This window comes from Cyclopterus lumpus, chromosome 21 (genome assembly GCF_009769545.1).
Source record: "Cyclopterus lumpus isolate fCycLum1 chromosome 21, fCycLum1.pri, whole genome shotgun sequence".
Taxonomy (NCBI): domain Eukaryota; kingdom Metazoa; phylum Chordata; class Actinopteri; order Perciformes; family Cyclopteridae; genus Cyclopterus; species Cyclopterus lumpus.
The window spans coordinates 15,791,656-15,811,229 of NC_046986.1; the positions used below are offsets into that span (position 1 = coordinate 15,791,656).

The 19,574-nt window shown below is 39.7% G+C and overlaps 3 protein-coding genes across 4 annotated transcripts; 2 read left to right on the top strand and 1 right to left on the bottom strand.

Moving 5' to 3' along the window:
• The first annotated feature begins 5,553 nt into the window (after positions 1-5,553).
• LOC117750288 (UDP-glucuronosyltransferase-like) lies at positions 5,554-8,836 on the top strand. Its single transcript, XM_034561441.1, has 5 exons — positions 5,554-6,572; positions 7,148-7,279; positions 7,455-7,542; positions 7,661-7,880; positions 8,334-8,836. The coding sequence occupies exons 1-5, from the start codon at positions 5,715-5,717 to the stop codon at positions 8,614-8,616; spliced, it is 1,581 nt and encodes a 526-aa protein (XP_034417332.1). The 5' UTR covers positions 5,554-5,714; the 3' UTR covers positions 8,617-8,836.
• A 4,112-nt stretch (positions 8,837-12,948) lies between these two features.
• LOC117750893 (granzyme B(G,H)-like) lies at positions 12,949-15,000 on the top strand. Of its 2 annotated transcripts, none has more exons than XM_034562329.1 (5): positions 12,949-13,240; positions 13,434-13,581; positions 13,858-13,996; positions 14,271-14,531; positions 14,716-15,000. In XM_034562329.1, the coding sequence occupies exons 1-5, from the start codon at positions 13,141-13,143 to the stop codon at positions 14,881-14,883; spliced, it is 816 nt and encodes a 271-aa protein (XP_034418220.1). In that variant the 5' UTR covers positions 12,949-13,140; the 3' UTR covers positions 14,884-15,000. The 2 variants fall into 2 exon arrangements, with proteins under 2 accessions (XP_034418220.1, XP_034418221.1); XM_034562330.1 differs by having other exon boundaries at positions 13,172-13,271.
• Positions 14,616-19,526, bottom strand: rabl3 (RAB, member of RAS oncogene family-like 3). The gene is made up of 8 exons (XM_034562331.1): positions 19,461-19,526; positions 18,813-18,904; positions 17,974-18,103; positions 17,774-17,888; positions 17,302-17,452; positions 15,951-16,022; positions 15,535-15,573; positions 14,616-15,430 (listed from the first exon to the last, which is right to left on the bottom strand). The coding sequence occupies exons 1-8, from the start codon at positions 19,504-19,506 to the stop codon at positions 15,374-15,376; spliced, it is 702 nt and encodes a 233-aa protein (XP_034418222.1). The 5' UTR covers positions 19,507-19,526; the 3' UTR covers positions 14,616-15,373.
• Between the last annotated feature and the right edge of the window lie 48 nt (positions 19,527-19,574).

Below are 19,574 nucleotides of genomic sequence, written 5' to 3' on the forward strand. Positions count from 1 at the left end.
GGAATTTATGGAACTGTCATTGGCATTAAATATTACATTGCTTGAGCTATATGATGCAGATCCACAATAACTGACAAAACAACAAAATACATTATTATAAACAATATGATATCAATATATACAACGTTGAGTGAAACAAATACATGTGTTGTAGGTGGCCTCCAATAATCATTTGAAAAAGAATAATAATTTAAATTTTTTTTTTAAATAAGTAGCACATGCAAGCCACTTCTGTTTTTTTTTTTTAAACCTTGTTGGTCACAGATATATTTCCACATATTCTATTCTCATTCAAACATCTCACACCTCACCTGGTGCAGGAGGAAAAGGAACAGAAATGTTTGCAGAGCCCTCATCTTCGATGACTTCTCGACTTATTCAAAATGAGCGGCGCTTAAATCCTCTCTGGAAGATTTGGAGAGGGACAGACGCGCATGCTGTTGAAGCATTGCTGTGATCACCTGCGAGGAGAGTGGGAACATTGACGATGTGAAATCACTTTAAACCCCCTTGTTAAATGTGGAAGGACTACAAAGGTTGCCCATTCGAATCTTATATTTGGAAGCAGACACAAACTTTTCCTTACCGTTTTTATGTAATACCTCACTTAGTTGCAATCACCCTTGTTCAATCCAATCTCGGGAAAGAGTCCTAAAATCCTCACAAACGTCTCCTCTTCAGGATGTTGAGTGGATTTCCCCCGAGCAGCTGGGACACGTGTAGTTATCTTCAAACAAGGTGGAAAGGCTACATTCAGAGGCTCCGCTGAAACAACACTCCTCTAAGTTGCGAATCAAGCCAAACCGAAATAGTCTGAAGACTGTATACCCCCCGCTTCCCGAGCAATGGTATTTTCTGAAATGACGATGCGCGCGGTCAACTACAGCAAAGTGAGCCCGGTTCCGAGTGACGGGACTGCAGTCAGTCGGCAGCAGGTCCGCACGCTGTGCGCCTTCTTCAGCTCGACTTGAAGTCAGTGCGCAAAACCCTCCACTGCGCGTCTGGAGACTCCAAGGTCGGCGCGCATTCGTGCAGCGAGTCAGACCAAAGATCTGTCTTTGAAGTCTCACTCTCTGCCTCCAGGAGTCAAGTAAGAGGCTTGATGTCACTGTTGTGGGGTTTTGTTCTGCCACACGTTCCCGTGTTTAACCCTTTAAACGTTAAGACGTGTCGTCTCGCTTCACTGGTAGTTGTTCACAGTGTTTTATTTGTTAGTGATGAGTGGACAGTCACATTATAGTAGGTAGCGGAGCCATGGCTGCGGTGTACATGTGGTGATGTTGTTGACTGTGTGCAGAATCCATACAAAACTACTTATTTTTCGTGTGTTGTTATTTTTAATTCGCATAATGAAAATTCCCAACTTGCAAACACAATCATATCGACAGGGCTGTTTGAATGGTGCCAGTGAAAAACACAATGGTGAGTGATCTTAATTCGTTTGAGAACTGGCTGATGCAGCATTCCTGACCACACAGTGCACACAGCAAAAGGTCAAACGTTAATGCTCACGGCGGTACAGAGGCAATGCCATGTTCTCCTGTGGACAAGACGTTTAGGGATCCATGGGACGTTGGCACCACCACGTGGTTGCAGCCAAACGCCTCACTTTACAGAGAGGATGTTTGCAGTAGCAGTATGCACTGTGCAGATGAAATGTTAAATCAGTTCACACTTAAACCTTCCGGTTACATTCTGAAGTATAAATGATCAGATTTATATATTCCCCTCTGATGGTTTGCAAGACAAATGTATCGTAAACGTTCCCAACATGTGAGCTTTAATGGCTGTGGGGCAAAAGTCCAGTGTGTTAGAGGCAATGAGGCAATGTAGGCCAAATATAAAGGTGAGACAATGAAACACAAGAGGTTGCTAATTGCAGCACTGGGGAAGTATCAATTCAGTGTAAAGGTATCTACTTCCTGTTTATTTATTTATTCTCGGATGCCCATAATAGAGTTTAGATGTATTGCAGTGCAGTGCCACCCTTCCTGTGGGAAAGGTTGCCGGGTACAATTACAACATCACCAATAAATATAAAATCTTTATTTTCAATTGCAGACTAATTGAGAGGTTATTTTGACCATGTATAGAGTAGGAGCATTTACAATAAAAGAGTGTGAGATGAAACATTCTTTGTAATGAGACAACAGCATGCATAGTGTCATTTTAAAGCCTGGATACTTTGTAATAGATGTCATTTTAAATGACCCACTCATACTACACGGTGTACTTTAATTTGCTTTTATTAAAGGTAGAATTATGATCAGGCTAACCGAAGCTGATTATTTTAGTAGAATGACTTGTTCTGAGTCTTCTGTTTCAAACTGGAATCCCAACAGAATCTCACCCGAGCCTTGCCCGCATTTTATCTGACTTATTTGAGTAAAAGCAGGAAGAGAAACAAAGAGAGGAAGTGCACACAAGACCACAACATATTTCTTTATGAACTGGATCACACCGTGCAGTAAAGATGAATATCATGCAGTGACTGGTTATGCTTGAAACCAATTGCCCTATGGGGACATACGTCACGTTGAAAGTTAAAGTTCGGTTGTTTATTGGAAAGCTTTCAACACATATTTCAGTGTTTTGTCAGATTGGTCAACTGTGCTTTAAGTGATGAGAACACACAGTAGAGCTGGCTAGTTATTAGCTAAATAGTTGGGACAGAGTTTGGTGATTTCATGTTTTCGTGGAATTAAAAATTACGGGAAGATCTTCTCTGGATTAATGATGAACAGAAAACATCCAGTTGGAGCTGCTTCAATGGCTCTGGCTCCACCATCTGGTTAAATAGTATAATCACTTTTGCAGTAGCGTCGAAACTAAATCAGCACGAGTTTCTCATGAAAGGCTCTTTTTCTTTCTTGTTGTATGTCTTCAAAGCATTTCAGAAGTCAGATGTTTGAACATATTAATTAAAATTGTACCGTGAATGAAAATACATATGCCATAAAATGCTCAACATATGAATGCATCCCATACAAAGTGTGCAAGTAAATAGACAAAATCCCTAAAAGAAGTTTGTATTGCTCTGAAATTCATTATGTTTTTTATTTAGTTGTGCAGCCAGCTATAATTGACAGGCAGCAGCTTGGCTGCTAACTGATTTTCCAAATTGGCACATTTAATCAGGTTGTCAGCAGGTTCTTATACTTGCTCATTTTAGGATTTGTGGGTGTTATGTGCATGTTGGAATTCAATTTGTATGAAGCTTTGTTCCACTTTTATGACATCCTGTCTATGAGCTACATGTGATAATATGTGGTTTAAAGCTGAAAATGTGAATTGCATGAGAACTGTTGAAATAGCGCATTTTAGATCTCAAGAAAGTTTTTAAAGTATTCCTCCAAAGTCCAAAGTGTAGAGTTGGTCATAATGATCAGGTCGTTCCTGTTTGAGACCCTCGAACACGACAGGGACTAAAACACCTCATCCATCAATGCAGGTGGCCGGAGAGTTGTCAAATTACATTAAGCTGTATTACAGCATGTGTTTTGAGGTTCCTGCCTCTGGATGTCAGCAATGCAACATGACACTCAAATCTTTCATGTTGTATAGCAAACTACATATCAACCCAAATGCAGTTTTGCACCCTTAAGACAAAATGGCGCAGACACAAAAAGGCCAGTCACTTGCGAAACCAGCATATTTATGGTGGGTATGACTTTATGCGAGCCGCATGCACTGGGCTCCCAAGTAACCAGTATGGTGTGCAGACCTCCAACAAGGAGACCAGTGTTCACGTCTCAATGTGATGTTGAGTTATTTTGAAGCTATGTTAATGATGTTTATGACGTGTTCATGATGTATTTGACTTATTTTAAGCCCAATGAATATTTTATTTTCTAAACCTTACTAAGGGTTTTTGTTTGACAACATTAATCACATGTTTACTGCAACCGTTCCAGTGCGTTAAAAAGAGACGCCAAAGGGTCGAGGTCATTCTCCTGCCCTGCTATTTTATTTTATTTTATTGTATTTTATTGTAAAACTTTTTGCTGCCGCTTCAGGAAATTTCCCCCTGGGGATGAATAAAGTAATATATTATCTTATCTTATCTTATTATGTGACGGTGTCGGGAGCATTAGTATGTGATGATTTGTGAACTTAGAATTGCATCTAATAATCATCAGACCAACAGTCACTCAGCCAAAATAGTAAACTTCCATCCATGCCAATTACTCATGGTATGAATATAGAGCCTACTGCAGAGGGAATTTACAGGTTCAGAATAGAATCAAAGCCAGTCTCCTATCAGCTCTCATGTTGGTATTTAATTAAACCATAGAGATGAAAATCAAAATGTCACAGATGTCACGTCTGTATAGCAAAAAGTAAGTGCCGATAGCTGAGAGACGGAAGAGAATAAAGGTCAAATATAGTGCACGTTGAGTGTGTTTCGAGAGGTTGTGAAACTACAGCTGCACGGACTCTTTCACTTCTCTCACACTATTTGTCTTGTGCAAGAGCCTAATTGTTCCTGCATTCAGAAAGTCCGTCTCCATTGTAGTTTTTTTTTTATAAAAAAAAAAAAATGATCTGGGTCCAACCGCAACCAGGTTCAAGCTTGTTATTAATGTCTGTGCAAGTTTATGCAAGTGTCACAAACCTCTGGAACCCGTTTAAGCAATTATGCTTAAAATGAATTAGTTTCTACTAGTTAAACCACTTCAGGTAAAAGTGTTGTAGTGATGAACTTTTTCTGACATCCAAGTTACATCTTAACAGCTAAACAACAACAAAGTTATATTTCTCATACCCTACTTTTGTGAGCAAACACTGGGACAGACACAGGCTGGCTACTCCGTCTATTTCCACTGCCACCGTCTGGGCAAGCTGATATCATCATTTTCCAAAAGGTTAGACTTGCACTTCCAGATTTAACCATTCTGGAGAGTGTTTTCAAAAAGCTACATTTTTAAGTATGTTGGTCAAAACTGTGACCCCTTTTTTATCTAAATCTGTTAAAGTATGTGTGTTTCCTGACAGGATTCCACAGTTAGTTGTTTACATTGTCGAGGGAAGTGAAGCGACCACAGACAGAACATTCTTGGATAAGAGAATTTGATTGTGTTGTTTTACTTTAGTCCTGATATTCTTCTAATGATTATTTCTATTTTTTATTTTGAATGAGCAAATAAAAAAAAGCTACTCTCGTAAAGGAGTTTCCTACACCAAAGCAAATTGTAACTGACTGTAACCCAATAATTACATTGTTGTTTTTATGTCACCATCCCCGCCCTTCCTCCTCCTCCTCCTCCTCCTCCTCCAAAGAGGAGGGTGTTGGTTTCCTATTACGACTGGCTTCGCACGCCATCTGTTTTTTAACTTTTGTTGAAGTTATTCATGTGCGTGAGAGGCTGAAGAGTCATATATAATGGCCCATAAGCACGTTTCTCTATGTTCTCCAGGGGGAGGAGAAAATGGGCAGTCTAAGTAAACAGAGGACTTTGCACCTATCAATAAGCAAAATAAGCAAAGTCTTACAAGAGAATGATTAACTGGAGTCAAACACTGTGGAGTCAAATTCCGCTGGGCTATCTTCCACTCTGTTTTCCTGTGCTTACAAAAGCCTGTGTGCAACTTCCTGCAGAACTTGAACCCCCACACACTCAGTCACACACACACACGCACACACACAGCTACCTCTTAACAACAGCTATCACTCGCACTCACAACGAGCAAGCTTGCTCTACAGAAAGGAGGCAATGAGCAGCGGGGTGTGTTTTCCTGCACTGGGGCTGGTGGCCTGGCTGTGCTGCCTCAGACTGGGACCTGTTCAAGGAGGGAAGGTGCTGGTTGTGCCTGTGGATGGGAGTCACTGGCTTAGCATGAAGATACTGGTGAAGGAGCTTACCCACAGGGGCCATGAGGCGTTGGTGCTGGTGCCTGAAAGCAGCCTGTTGATCCATGGCTCAGACAGCTACAAGACTAAGATCTACCAAGTGCCCTTCACCAAAGCCCAACTGGATGGAGTATTCAAGCAGCTGAAGGATGGAGTTTTCGTCAAGCAACCAGAAATCACAGATTTGTTTATCAATGTGCAGCGTTTGGTTAACTTTACATCGATGCAGGTGAAAGCCTGCGAGAGTTTACTGAACAACCAGCCTCTAATGAGTGAACTGAAGGAAGGGGGCTTCGATCTTGTGCTTACAGACCCCTTCCTTCCCTGCGGCTCCATCCTGGCTCATGTCTTTTCCATTCCAGCTGTTTATTTCCTGCGTGGACTTACATGTGAGCTGGACTCAAAGGCTAACCAGTGCCCCACTCCTCCTTCTTACGTCCCTGCGTTCTTCACTGGTAATACAGACATCATGACCTTCCCACAGAGAGTCAAAAACATGATTATGTTCATTGTGCAGTCCTACATGTGCAACGTCATCTATTACCACTTTGAGGATCTGGTCAGCAGGTACCTAGAGAACATGACCTACAAGGGCCTTCTTAGTAATGGCGCAATCTGGCTTCACAGATATGACTTTACTTTTGAATGGCCCAAACCTATCATGCCAAACATGGTTTTTATTGGAGGGATCAATTGTGAACTGAAAGCTCCTCTGCCAGCGGTGAGTATTCAAAGACTAAATATGCATGCCTCACATCTGGATTCAAGTAAGGCACATTCCATACTAGCTCTTTGTTAAGACAGGCAGAAGCAAACCCATTATAATGGGGATGTAATAAAAACAACAGTGAAAACCAGAAGAAGAAAAAAACAGCAAACATTAGTTAGTACTGCCAGGTGCTTAAAATATTGTAATGATTGTTTGGGCCATTTATCATGATTGAACAACACTTGGCTCACTACATTGGGAGAGAACCGGTGTGTCTGCTCTCATGGGAGATGCAGTGTGTGGAATGTGAGCAAGGGAAAGCAAATGTATGGGCTTTGGCCAGCTAAGAAAAAAAGGGGGCCTGTTATCCCAACAGGAATGAAATACTCAGGCAACAGCAAAGGGCCGGTTGACAGAAACACAACCGAGATTATGCTTCTAATATGGTTTAATTGGTGCTGTATAAAAAGTTGATAATTCCTTTCAATATACTTTAAAATAATGCATCACAGCAGCTTTTGGTCATTGTCCGCTAGATCTTGCTTAACTTTTTTTTTTAACACTTTTCCAACCCCCCCCCCCCGCAGGACTTAAAGGAGTTTGTGGATGGCTCAGGAGACGCCGGCTTTATCGTCTTTACCATGGGCTCCATGGTATCCAACATGCCAGAGAAGAAGGCTATGCAGTTCTTTGATGCCTTTCGGCAAATTCCTCAAAGGGTACAAACCAGATAGCCCAAGTGACTCATTAAACCACGTTATTGAGATTCAATTCAATAACGTACATCAGTTTATGTATATATAAAAGAAAGTGGTGCAGTGGTTAGCAGTGTTGCCTCACAGCAAGAAGGTCCCAGGTTTCCCACCACCCAAACATTCATAATTTCTGTTTCAGGTTGTTTGGAGATACACTGGAGTCTTACCTGAAGATGTACCCAAGAATGTGAGACTTATGAAGTGGTTACCTCAGAATGATCTCCTCGGTGGGTTTAGTTTTACCCAGACAGTGTATGTATTAAAACGTGCCATCACGCCAAACTAATCAAAGCATTATCAAACTGCATTTTGGACTGGACCTAAAAATGTCTCTGTGCTCCGCAGCCCATCCCAAAGCTAAAGTCTTCATCACTCACGGAGGTACCCATGGTATCTATGAGAGTATCTGCAATGCTGTACCCATGTTGATGTTTCCACTGTTTGGGGACCAGGGGGACAACGTACATCGTATGGTGTCCCGAGGTGTTGCAGAGAAGCTCGCAATTTATGATATGACAACTGATACCCTTTTGGTTGCACTTAATAATATCATCAATGACAAAAGGTAAGACAAGTGCACGTCAAATAAAGAGTACTTGTGAAGTTTTCTTGTTATGTGTGTGTTCTCACGAGAACGCTTTGCCTGTATTCTGTAGATTTAAATAATATGTTCCTTCCTCATGTAACATTTTCAAAGCCTATTTTTGCACCCATGTTTGCTTGCTCGGTTTGTTGATGCCTAGCATGAAACACATGCGACAAACAAAACAAAGACATCAAGATAAGATAAGTAAGATAAACAAAATGGGGGCCCACCCATTGATAAAAGTGGCTCCATAGTGCTTCTAGTAGTCAATAACAGAAATGTTTCACATGTTATTTTAGACATTTTAAGTGGAAGCAGGATTTTAGGAAATAGTTTTAACTATAGTCTGTATGTACGGTAGAACCTTTGATGAACAGAACTCGAGATCATTCCATTAACTTTTATATTTTCAAAATATGACTTCTCCCTCAGTTACAAAGAGAAGATGGTGACGCTGTCTCAGATACACCTGGACCGCCCTGTCCAGCCTTTGGACCTGGCTGTCTTCTGGACGGAGTTCGTCATGAGACACAAAGGAGCTGCACATTTAAGGGTCGCTGCACATGACCTGAACTGGATTCAGTACCACAGCCTGGATGTCATCGGCTTTTTTGCCATCGTTCTCATCACCGTTCTGTGGATGACAGTGAAATGCTGCTTGATCTGCACTCGCATGTGTTTCAGAAAGGGGGCTCCAAAGAGAAAGAAAGAGTAGTGTTTCTATAAAACGCTCATTTGTTCTATAAGCTATGTAAGGAAATGAATAGTGGAGTTATTTGATTGCATGTGTGCATATGTGTGCGTGTGTGTGGTGTAAATGATGTCATGATTTTATCTGTAATCATGTTTTTGTACAAAAAAATCTATTTTGGAAAAAGTACACTTTAGACTGTAGTGATCTTGGGCAATATAAATAAAGTTGAATTAAATAGACACTCCTTTACTTTGAAGTTTCTCCACCATTGGACTGTGATTGTGGGGAACTGGTTTTATAGGCTGCTAGGCGTTAACTCTGGTTCTTGAGTGGGTGCAATCATTTACTGACATAGCCAACAACCGAAGCTTTATTAGTACATTGTTTTGCTGAATTGGCCTGCTAGTTAGCAAGCTAAAAAAACGCAGAATTTGAACCTTGACAATGTCATCAACTGTAACCTGTGTCAGGTATTGTGTATTCATCTGCTTGACTGCGTGTAAGAGTGAGGGTCAAACAAACCACCATGAGAGTGCAAAAACATAGAAATACTTTCATTAAATTACTATTCCTGAAAAGACAATGGAGCAGCACCCCGATGGAAACTTTGAATAACCCTAAAACGTGTTCTATGTGCTGCTGACTATAATTCAAAAATTCAAAATATGTTTTTTTTAAAGTAGGTTGAGATGCTGGTAGACAAAAGTTGTTCTCCGTAAGACTGCTAATCCTCATAAACAATAACTTGTTACAGAGCCAGATAAAAGGTGCGTGCTATATGAGAACTGGGCTGCTCATTTTCTTTCATGAGTGTATTTTGTACAAACAAAATGCCTACAGCTCCATCTAGTGGTCAGGAGACCCTAGGGCATACCAGCCTCCTTGAAAAGCCATTGCTGCTCTTTTTGGCTTCAAGTGTTTAATAATACTCAAGTCATGAAAACCTTAATTAGACAGCATTCTTCCACATTCCTAGACCAAAGGTGGGACTAAGTATATCATACAACCTCCTCTGGTATTTTCTTTAGTAAAAACAAAATTAATTACTTATATGAACTTAAATGGACTTCTACTCTACCCCAGATATCACATGAAGGTTCAGAAATCCACAAAGTATCTGAGGACAATGTAGTCCGGAATTTAGAATCAGTGTGCTTTCGAGTAAAATCAGTGATGCATTTACTAGTCAAATGCTAACATGCATATCTGTTTTTGAAACACCAGCATTGTGTGCGTGTGTGTGTGTGTGTGTGTGTGTGTGTGTGTGTGTGTGTGTGTGTGTGTGTGTGTGTGTGTGTGTGTGTGTGTGTGAAATTAAGTTGTGGTTTTCTGGGCGAAGATAACATGAGAGGCACTTCCAGTGTTTCATCCTCTTAACCCAGAGGAAAAACAACTGCATCAACCTCCAAACAAACATGTACTACTGTTGATGTTTACTGAGAGGCAGACAGAGTGAAATGTAGACAAAGAATCCACAAGTCTGGTCCATGAATGTGTGTGTGTGTCGGAATAAATGTGTACATGTCAATCTGTCAAAGTCTGGCTGTCAGGGTCAGACCTTTCGGAAACTCACTGTCTTGCTCTGTATATATATATATATATATATATATATATATATATATATATATATATATATATATATACACTGTGTGTGTGTGTGTGTGTGTGTGTGTGTGTGTGTGTGTGTGTGTGTGTGTGTGTGTGTGTGTGGTTCAGTGTGTGAGGTGTGACTGTGGCCATAATGCACAGTTTCCACTCGACCATTTAGGTGCTACCTTTGGAATAAATGTAGCCTATGATGAAATAAAAAGCAGTGAAGGGAGTACATTTGTGATAGCCCAAATTAAATATGGACTTTTCGAATTTTTAGGGCAGAAAATATAGATGGTACCAGTAGACAGGACCTACGCTCCTGGTCTCAGCTTAGTTTATTAAAACATTCTATAGTTGTCTTTTTTTTAAACTAATTATTCTCTCCAAACAGTTTCATTTAGCAAAGTGCTTCACATTTAGCGTATTGATGAATTAACAACAATGCATGAGTGCCAACTCAAATTCAATTCAATTCAATTCAGTTTATTTTGTATAGCCCAATATCACAAATTACAAATTTGCCTCAGAGGGCTTTACAATCTGTACACATACGACATCCCTGTCCCAGGACCTCACATCGGATCAGGAAAAACTCCCCAAAAATAAGCTATGACAGGGAAAAAAGGGAAGAAACCTTCAGGAGAGCAACAGAGGAGGATCCCTCTCCCCGGATGGACAGAAGCAATAGATGTCATGTGTACAGAATGAACAGCATTTACAAAGTTACATAAACACATTACTTGAATATGACAATGTATGAATGGAACTCCAATCCATGAAACAGAAGGAGGTAGAGAGGAGGAGGGGCGGGGTGATCAGCAGGGCCAACGCGGGAGGCCGGCTCACCAGGCATCAGACACCTCCAGGTCCAATGGACCCTATGAGACGTGAAGTCACAACGACTCCGGGGAGGAAGCAGAGTTAATAAGGTGCAATGGAGAGATGTAAATTCATCCATAAGGAGAGAGAGAAGATGAGATAGGTGCTAAGTGTATCCTAAAACATCCCCCAGCAGCCTATAAGCCTATAGCAGCATATCAAGGGGCTGGACCAGGGCAAACCTGATTCAGCCCTAACTATAAGCACTATCAAACAGGAAAGTCTTAAGTCTATTCTTGAATGAGGTGACTGTGTCTGCCTCCCGGACTGAAAGTGGAAGCTGGTTCCATAAAAGAGGAGCTTGATAACTGAAGGCTCTTGCTCCCATCCTACTTTTTAGGACTCTAGGAACCACAAGTAGCCCTGCATTTAGTGAGCGCAGCTCTCTAGTGGGGCAATATGGTACTACAAGCTCCTTAAGATATGATGGTGCATCACCAATCAAGGCTTTGTAGGTGAGGAGAAGAATTTTAATTGTGATTCTTGATTTTACAGGGAGCCAGTGCAGAGCAGCTAATACAGGAGTAATGTGATCTCTTTTCTTAGTTTTTGTGAGTACACGAGCTGCAGCATTCTGGATCAACTGGAGGGATTTAAGAGACTTATTAGAGCAGCCTGATAATAAGGAGTTGCAGTAATCTAGTCTGGAAGTAACAAACGCGTGAACCAGCTTTTCTGCATCTTTTTGAGACAAGATGTGCCTGATTTTTGAAATGTTAAGTAGATGAAAAAATGCAATCCTTGAGATTTGCTTAACGTGGGAGTTAAAGGACAAGTCTTGGTCAAAGATAACGCCGAGATTCTTTACAGTGGTGTTGGATGCCAGGGAAATGCCATCTACAGAAACCACATCACCAGATAATTGATCTCTGAGGTGTTCAGGGCCCAGTAAAATAACTTCAGTTTTGTCTGAGTTTAACATCAGGAAGTTGCAGGTCATCCATGATTTCATGTCTTTAAGACATTCTTGAATTTTAGCGAGCTGGTTGGTCTCCTCTGGTTTGATCGATAGATATAATTGAGTATCGTCTGCATAGCAATGAAAGTCTATGCAGTGTTTCCTGATAATATTGCCCAAAGGAAGCATATATAAGGTAAATAAAATTGGTCCAAGCACAGAACCTTGAGGAACTCCGTGATTAACGTTGGTGGTCATTGAGGCTTCATCGTTTACAAATACAAATTGAGATCGATCTGATAAATAGGATTTCAAACCACTTAGTGCGGTACCTGAAATGCCAATCGACTGATCCAGTCTCTGTAATAGGATGTCATGATCAATGGTGTCGAACGCAGCACTAAGGTCTAATAATACCAGTACGGAGATGAGTCCTTTATCCGATGCAATTAGGAGGTCATTTGTAATTTTCACCAGTGCTGTCTCTGTGCTGTGGTGTTTTCTAAATCCTGACTGAAACTCCTCAAATAAACTATTCTGATGTAGGAAGTCGCACAACTGATTTGCGACTACTTTCTCAAGGATCTTAGAGAGGAAGGGAAGGTTAGAGATCGGTCTGTAGTTAGCCAACACCTCTGGATTAAGAGTGGGCTTTTTCAGGAGAGGTTTAATTACAGCTACTTTGAAGGAATGTGGTACATGGCCTGTTAGCAAAGACACATTAACAATATCCAGCAGAGAGGTGCCAATTAAAGGCAACACGTCTTTAAGCAGCCTCGTTGGGATGGGGTCCAAGAGACAGGTAGACGGTTTAGAAGTAGAAACCGTTGAAGACAATTGGTCTAGGTTAATGGGAGAAAAGCTATCCAAATATACACCAGGGCATACAGACGTTTCCAAGGCCACTCCTCTTGATGACAGATCGTCAGTAGTTGAGGGCAAGAGATCATCAATCTTGCCTCTAATAGTTAAAATCTTTTCATTGAAGAAGTTCATTAAGTCATTACTACTGAGGTCTATAGGAATACACAAATGACATGTTGGCAGTTTTAACTAGTTTAAAAAAAAGAAATGGTCTAATGCTGCAGTAAGAAAGGTGTGATCTCATTTCTTCTGTGCGACAATGACACCTGGCCACAAAGTTTCTGTAGTGGGAGTTACAACGTTGACTCCAAATGGTGAGAGCACTTCCGGCCACAGTGTTCATCTTCTACACATCGACCATGATCCACACATGCTACGTTATAACTTTCTTGCAGCTGCTCTCCCTCACTGGTAAGACAAGATCTAATGTATTTATTTCCAGGTAAGACATGATTAAATAATATCAGTTTTTAGGGATCAAAGATGATCTTTAAGATTTAAGTATTTTATTTAGCTTCTTTCTTTCTCGACGAATACAAAATAATGAGTTTTTTGTTTGTGTTTTGTAATCTGTGCATTAATTCACCTTCTCTCCGCATGTAAGGGGCCTCTGAGAGTGGCATAGTGGGCGGGAGGGTCGCGAAGCCTCATTCCAGGCCCTACATGGCATCTCTCCAGTTTTACGATCAACATTTATGTGGCGGAATGCTGATTCGGGAGGACTTTGTTTTAACAGCAGCACACTGCAAACAGTGAGTTTCATATGAAATAAATGGTTTTGATGTCGCCATCAATTAACAAGTTCATGGGTACTAATAAGTATTTACAAAGTGTTGGTTATTATTTTTACTGTTTTAAAGTGTAATGTTGTATCAGTGATGTCACATTCATGTTTGTCGTAGCTCGGAAAAAAGACTTAATGACACTTTTACTTTCACTTTTTAGTCATTGTACTTTATCAATGTTTTCAAAGTGTGAAGTGCTAAGTTTAATTAAATATTGTTCCATTAATTGTACTCGTTTGTCAGACCTCTGCCATTGACGGTGGTACTTGGAGCACACGACATAAGCAAGAAAGAGAAAAGTCAGCAACGGATCCAAGTGACCAAGTACCACCAACACCCGAAATTCACTGGAGAATACGATTACGATATCATGTTGCTTGAGGTAAAACTGTGTAAAAAGTCAATATAAAATTGTGTCTGTGTGGAAAAGAAAATCTTTATGAAGTATTTTGTGCAATGTGGTTGATGCCATCGTCTCAGTTTTATTTTTGTGTCATTTTCTTGTCGGAAAGTAAAGCTGCACGAGGTGATTTCACACATTTGCACTGAAGGGTGTGGGGTGTGAACTGCTCAACATGAAAGCCCCAATCATGCTTTAAGAGGACATAAACACACTGTTTAACTGGTTTCATGAAGTGCACGGTTCTCTTCCACAGTTAAAAGACAACGCCACACTGACAAGGTATGTGAAGGCCATTGGACTACCTAAGAAAGATGGAAAAATCCCAGCCAACATCAACTGTGCCGTCGCTGGCTGGGGCCAAACCGGTGTCAATAAGCCATCTTCCAATGTACTGAAGGAGACCACGGAGGAAATGCAATTCAGCTTCGAGTGCCAAGCTTTATGGAAAGAATACTTCAATTCTCAGCACATGATTTGCACCAAATTTGACAAACGGAAGGGAGGGATTTGCCAGGTAATCTCACAGCATTTGAAGCAGCACCGCAAATAAGTATCCAACCATTATATACATAAAAATACATCAATGATGCTGAAAACATGGAGACAACTTTTTTTATTTGATTTATCAAAAACAAGTGTAATCTTTTTTTAAATTATTTTTATTATATTTAATCAACTCTCTGTTGTCTTTCTCTTAGGGGGATTCCGGGGGACCTCTTATCTGCAACAGTAAACCTCAGGGTATAACAGCTTTTACCCTGAAAGGAGATTGCAATAATCCCAAATATCCCCATGTCTTCACTAAAGTCAATTTCTTTCTCCCCTGGATTAAGAAAGTAATGAAGGGATTGGGGAATTTTGCATGAGCCACTTTTCTGAGGCCAAAAATATTGTCCTTTCCTCACTTGCTTTTAGGCAAACATTTTGAGAATGAATGGTCTTTGTTTTGAAAAAAAATAATAAATGAAGTTGGTGCAAGTAAATGTTTTGCATGTGAAAAAAAAAAAATCAATAAAAACTTCTCACTATACATACATAGCATTTGCCGATTACCTTTTACATCGTTGTCCTAGAAATTTCTTTGTGCTCAACTCCTTTTTGCTACATTTTTGTTAACTATGTACATATGTATCTTTATCACTCCCTTAATTATTCATCATATTTAATATAATCAAATTATTATTATTCATTGTCAAATATTACAGCAGATGAAAAAGGTGACAATAGCGGGGGCAGGGCGGGGAGAGAAAGTATGTTGGGGTGATGGTTTACTTGTGGTGTTAAAGCTTGTGGTGTTAATTCTTTTGCTTTTCAGGAGGCTTTGCTGCCAAACAACACCACAGACCACAGCTGTTGTCAGTCATAGTGCAAACTTTTGAAGTTGAACCGTTTTCTGTCTGTGAAACCCGTCATCTGCAGAGAAAGTGAAAGAAATGTGCGGTTTTTAACAAGGAACATTCACAACTGAATTCCTATCACCCAAACCGAATTAAAAAGACTTGCAATGTAAAACTCACCGGACTTGGGTCTCTTGTGAAATATCTCTTCTCTATAACCTGTTCAGGAAGAAAATACAAAACTCACATACCCATACGAACATTGAAACAGGGCACTTTGCACTAAAAAGACTACGGTTAGAAGTTACAGACTTTACTACCACATCAATTCAATGTCAGACACAAGTTAAAAATATGGTACAAGAATAAAAGGAAATTACATGATTTTCTTACTGCTGTCTATCAAATATCCTTACATTATACATAATGCCGTGAAATCATTATTACTGTTTAAGCACATTAATTTAGGCCTACTTGACCAAGTGAAAGTGGTTTGAAATGTTACATACTGTAATATTTATGTTGAAATTCAATGTACGAACAAAAAAAATGTGTGTGTGTAAACACACATATACCGAGAACTCTGGGTTTCTCACCTTGTCAAAGAACCTGCTGAGCTTCACTGCATTTGATGTGCCTGCAGCGAGGTATCTCGGGTTGGTGCAGTCCTGGGAAAACAAAATAACACTTCAGTCACAAACCTGAAAGAAATTGAGTCTTTTCTTTCCCAGGTGTCATCTGACAACTGCGTGAGTAGAAGTTGTTTGTGATTGTAGCTTCTTTCAAACTGATCTGATGGCTTATGTTTTTCTTTACATCAAAAATCCTGATAAAGATTTGGCATGTCTTGCTGTCTCTGCCTCAGTCTCCAAAGATTTTCTGAATTATACATAGGATGTTACAATTGTAAGGTCTCTTTCATTTCCTTTTTCTGTGACAGATCATAATACAGATATTTGATTGTAATGGTGGGTGATCAACACAAGAAGAACCTTTTTTCCTGTATCTCACAAACAAGATTATAATAGAAAAATAACCACGATTCAAATAACTTGGTCTGCTAACCGGGAAGCTCGTATGAATAGGAAACCATATAGCATATAACCATAGTGTAGCTCCATCCTTCGATTTACAAATCCATGAGATATGCTTTTTCTACTTTTGAGACTTAACACTTGAACATTTTAAAGAAGTAATTGGTGAGTCAATCAAAAAATGTCATTTTATTATTTTTAAAAAAGCAAGCTGCTTATCATTGTCACAACTACAAATTCATCCAATTCCCTAAATGCACATGGAATATTTATATTCACTTTCCATTTCTCTGAACCACAACTTTCCTGTATATCCAGCGATCACTAAACCTTTAAGACATGTACTTTACTTCACTATGTACTTTTGACACCATTTTTACATGTCAGCTTCACATTTACATAAGCCTCTCCAAACCTTTCTGTTAAAAAAAACCAGGTGGTAATCTGACAACTCATTTATTGGGGGATCGAGGTTTCTTAGAGCCGTGAGTATCATGGACAAGACTCCCTCACCACGCTTGTAACGATCATTAATTAAGCACCGGAACAGAAGCAAGTCATCCATCACTGATGCCGCCTGTGAGAGAACTGGAAACAGTCTTCTTCTTTGAGGTGAATCACTTCCTACGCAGCTCTATTATCGAACAGTGCTGCCACTGTGGTGGGAATGAAAAGGAGCGTTGTGCCATCTTGTGTGTCAGGTGCCAAAGTGTCACTGAAGCATTGCAGCATTATTTATAATGGTTTTGTTATCGTCGAACAATGGTTTTGTGGAACATTTCTGTAACAGAGACTGATGTTTGAATCTAAAAAAACATGATATTTTAACACATAAATAAGGCCATTAACGTCACAGATTCAATTTAAAATGGGCTAAAGGTCAGAGCTTGTAGGAATGACAAAGTTGACTTACGAGATTGAACTCCTCTGCATTGAAGTCTTCAGACAGGAAGGCCGTCCGTGTGAGAACTTCATTGCGCTTGGTCTCTGGGATCTGGTCAAACTTGGTGCCAATCAGCAACAAAGGCACCGAATTCTCAGCAAACTGCTCTCTGTCATAGTCACTGCAGGGAGAAAACTCCTCAGTATTATTACATTACATTAAATGTCATTTAGCTGACGCTTTTATCCAAAGCGACTTACAATCATGTTACATTCATACACTGTAGACACAGCTACAGGGAACAATGCAGGGTTAAGTGTCTTGCTCAAGGACACATTGACTAGGGGGCCAACCCCCTGATTGAAAGACGGACCTACTAACCACTGACCCACAGTCGCCCCACTCCAACACTTCCATTCACAATGTAATATCTTTAACAACTGTGTCAGCATGTATATTACACTCCATGAAAACAAAACAATACCATGACACGTCTCCTCACCCATTTGAGACGATAACTCCTGTTGGAGAAGAATCCTTGTTTAAAGCTTCTAGTGACCAACGGTAGAGATTCTGAGAAGATTTCTTATTTGTTAAATCGTGTACCAACATAATTCCTGAAAAAAAGAGAAAATTACAACTACATATTAGCAACGCTAACGATTCCAGATTCCTTAAATAATCATTTAAAATCATCTTTACCATTAACTGAATTGTAAAAGACCGCTCTGGTGCTTTTGATACTGCTGGCACTGCCAAGAGATCCTCCGACATCCCAGAGTTCAATGTAGTAGGTTTTCTCTTCCGGGGTTCCCTCTTTATAGTCTTGGACCTGTAGTTGAATAGTTATGTTGACCCTTCAATTATTTTGTAACATCTATAGCATGTGAGTGAACTGCACATTTGTATCTGGTATGAATGTTTTGAGTCGTCAATGGTAGAAAATAACTAGATAAAATTCACTAAAATACTGTAGTTAAATACAATTTTCAGGTATTTAAACTTGTACGAAATATTTGTACTTGCTGCTACTTCATTCTTCTACTTATTTGTGTCATTAGGCCTCCAGCTGCAACAATAAAGTGGCATACACATTAATGCATGAATTATTATAATCCACCAACATAATATACAGTATTCTGAGATGATCTGTTCTGCATAAGGAGTTATTATTTTGATGCTAATGCTTTTACTTAAAAATAAAAATCTGAATATGTTACTTTTACTTAAGTATGTCTGGACTGCACTTTGATATATATATATTTTTTTTTTTTACTTTTTCCACCACAGTGAATCATATTTTTATTTATTCAAATAATATTATGCATATGTTTTCCAGTCAGTGTATAAAGTGCCTGGAATGATTTATTGGGCCATGTATGGTTCCAACATTGCAGCCTTTACAAATTGTGTCATTTAATTAAAAAGGTTGCTGTGTGAAGTGTATACAGTTAATCTGAGGCTCATTTAAAAAGGCCCACAGTACCATTTTAGACCTTATCTCAATCAAATTTAGTAAATTAGGTGTTCAACCTGCTTACCCGTACATCCACCGAGCAACCAACAGTCCAAGACGGATTCCCTAACACCTGATTCTGACATAGCAGATGGACCAAGGAAGACTTGCCCACCCCTGCAAAAGATAATGTGGGTGGATGACTTACACTTTTGATGAGATCAGTATACACTCATGAAATGACTCCTCGGCATGAACAGACATTATATTCCGGTAGATCATAATGTTTGGCTTTCAGTCTTGATGTAATTAATGGTATGTAGTTCCTACTTCTGATTGCAAGACAATGAAGACGTGGTTCACTTGTATATGGCACATGCCTCCATTGTAAAAACACGTCAGTGTAGCATATCTTCACTTTCCATCAAAGCATATAGCATTTAAAACATCAGTACATATCTTTAACGAGCTGTTAGATGTCACTTTCTAATTCGGCAATTGCTGGTCCATCTTTATTTCAAATTCACCAGTAGACAATAAAGCTGCGTAGGCTATGCGGGTTTACAGAGTAACTATTACACTACTCCAGACTTTTGGCAGGAGCTTGACGTCCCAGGTAAATATCACAAGGGTCGCAACCCGTGTGATATTTACCCAGAACAAACATATGTATTTACAAATATGCATTCAAGTTCACGTTGGATTATAAATTCCGAAATGGTTTTACACTTACCTGAATCTCCTAAGACTAATACTTTTACCCTGTCAAGAGAAGCCATTTTTTTTGTGACAGCGGCGTCCCGGAAGATAATAGTCGAAGCTCCGCCTTCAAATATTATTTTCAATC